The sequence below is a fragment of the Pundamilia nyererei genome, unplaced genomic scaffold (assembly GCF_000239375.1).
Source record: "Pundamilia nyererei isolate P.nyererei 1_Seehausen unplaced genomic scaffold, PunNye1.0 scaffold00433, whole genome shotgun sequence".
Taxonomy (NCBI): Eukaryota; Metazoa; Chordata; class Actinopteri; order Cichliformes; family Cichlidae; genus Pundamilia; species Pundamilia nyererei.
This window is the reverse complement of record NW_005187834.1, coordinates 134,464-136,072: the sequence shown is the minus strand read 5'-3', so window position 1 is coordinate 136,072 and position 1,609 is coordinate 134,464. Positions and strand designations below refer to the sequence as shown.

The 1,609-nt window shown below is 43.3% G+C and overlaps 1 protein-coding gene across 1 annotated transcript in view; it reads left to right on the top strand.

The window, feature by feature from the left end:
• The window catches only part of LOC102198141 (ankyrin-2-like), a 96,254-nt gene that overhangs the window by 49,438 nt on the left and 45,207 nt on the right, over nt 1-1,609 (top strand). Inside the window, exon 24 of the mRNA XM_013916023.1 lies at nt 1,159-1,300. Coding sequence (XP_013771477.1) covers nt 1,159-1,300 — 142 coding nt within the window. The remainder of the gene's footprint in view (nt 1-1,158; nt 1,301-1,609) is intronic.

Here is a 1,609-nt window from a genome sequence, read left to right as displayed (position 1 = left end):
CTTGGATAATGTTAGCCACTAGCTTGCATGAATTTGGAAAGATGTTGCATATTAAAAAATAATAATATTATTGATTTGTCTTTTAATGCACCAAAATTTGCAAACCAGAGTTATTCTAAATGTAAAGTATGAGTTAAAACCTGTTTGCATGACAGTAGTGCTGCAGAGCTGTAGCTCATTACTAACGGGAACATCAGCGGTTCGATTCCCGCCTCCTCCAGCTGTTATCGTGTCCTCGCTGAACCCGCTGGACCCCAGATTGCTGCTGAGGCTTCAACATTTCAGTGAGCCTGGCAGCTCAGAAACAGCGAAACGTAAAAATAAAGTGCTTTGTGAATGTGCACATGGGTGAAATATGCTCAGTATAAATATACTTATAAGTGCCAATCCATGTGTATGTCTGTTATAATACATGAACACAGTCAGAGGGTTGACTCCACTAATCGCCTGCACGCAGTCATGCTGAACATCTGCGTCCTGCAGCCAACAGCGACGCTGAGCCCTGCTGTGCAGTAGTGGAACAGTAATAGTGCTGAATCACTGTTATGCAGTTAACATAAGCCTTACAGTGGCTTTGCACAGTCCTCAATCGAAGCATGAGAATACAGTCGAATATAGAGATGCTGTAGCGAGAAGCTATGAAGTGCACGTCAGTGCAGCCACTAAACTGTGAAAGGTTTTCTTAACTAGAGACACAAAGCTGACGACGCGTTGAGATTTCCTGTACAGGCAGACGCAGCAGCCACTGGCCTCACTAAACACATTCGATTTGTTTACCTTGCAAAGGGGAAGCGTGTTAATGCATTACGACTGTGACTAAACGGCTACCTCCAAAATAAAGCTACCAGCGAACCTGCGGCTGTTTCTGTGATAAACACGTAGATTTCTTACTCTGTGTTTATTGTTCATGAGCCACATCCATGTCTGTTTTCCACTTTCAGCCAGATCTTCAAATGTCCTGTTTGTAAAATAACTGGCTGTGATGTTTCCACCTGTGAATATCAAAACCAAAACAAGCACAATTACAGATTTGTTGACTTGTGTCCAAAATATTTCTAACAATATCCCAACATCAAGGTGCGTCACTGCGTTTTCTCATCAGTGGTTGGTTATAGTTGTGGGTTTTTCATTGATAGTTTCATTTCTCTGCTTCTTAAGGTGACGACACGATGACAGGCGACGGAGGGGAGTATCTGAGGCCTGAGGATCTGCGGGAGCTGGGAGATGACTCCCTGCCAGGACAGTACCTGGATGGGATGAACTACCTGCGCTTCAGCCTGGAGGGAGGACGAACCGACAGGTGCATCAAACTCTGCAAAAGCTAAAGACAGAGACAACCTCGCTGTGAAACATATTCCTGGATGAAATGATTCATGCACAGTTGTTCCATATCTTCTCTATACAGCTTCACAAGCTGCAGCTCACACAGCTGTTTCAACACTCTGTTTTAACACACTCTGTTCCCTTTTATGACATTTTATGTAACCTACTTGTTAGAGCTGGGCGATAGAACGATAACGATATGTATCGCGATATAACTTTTACTCGATAGAGAAATTAAGCTATCGCGATAGACCTCGCCGCTCTTGTCCTCTTAAAAAAAAAAAAA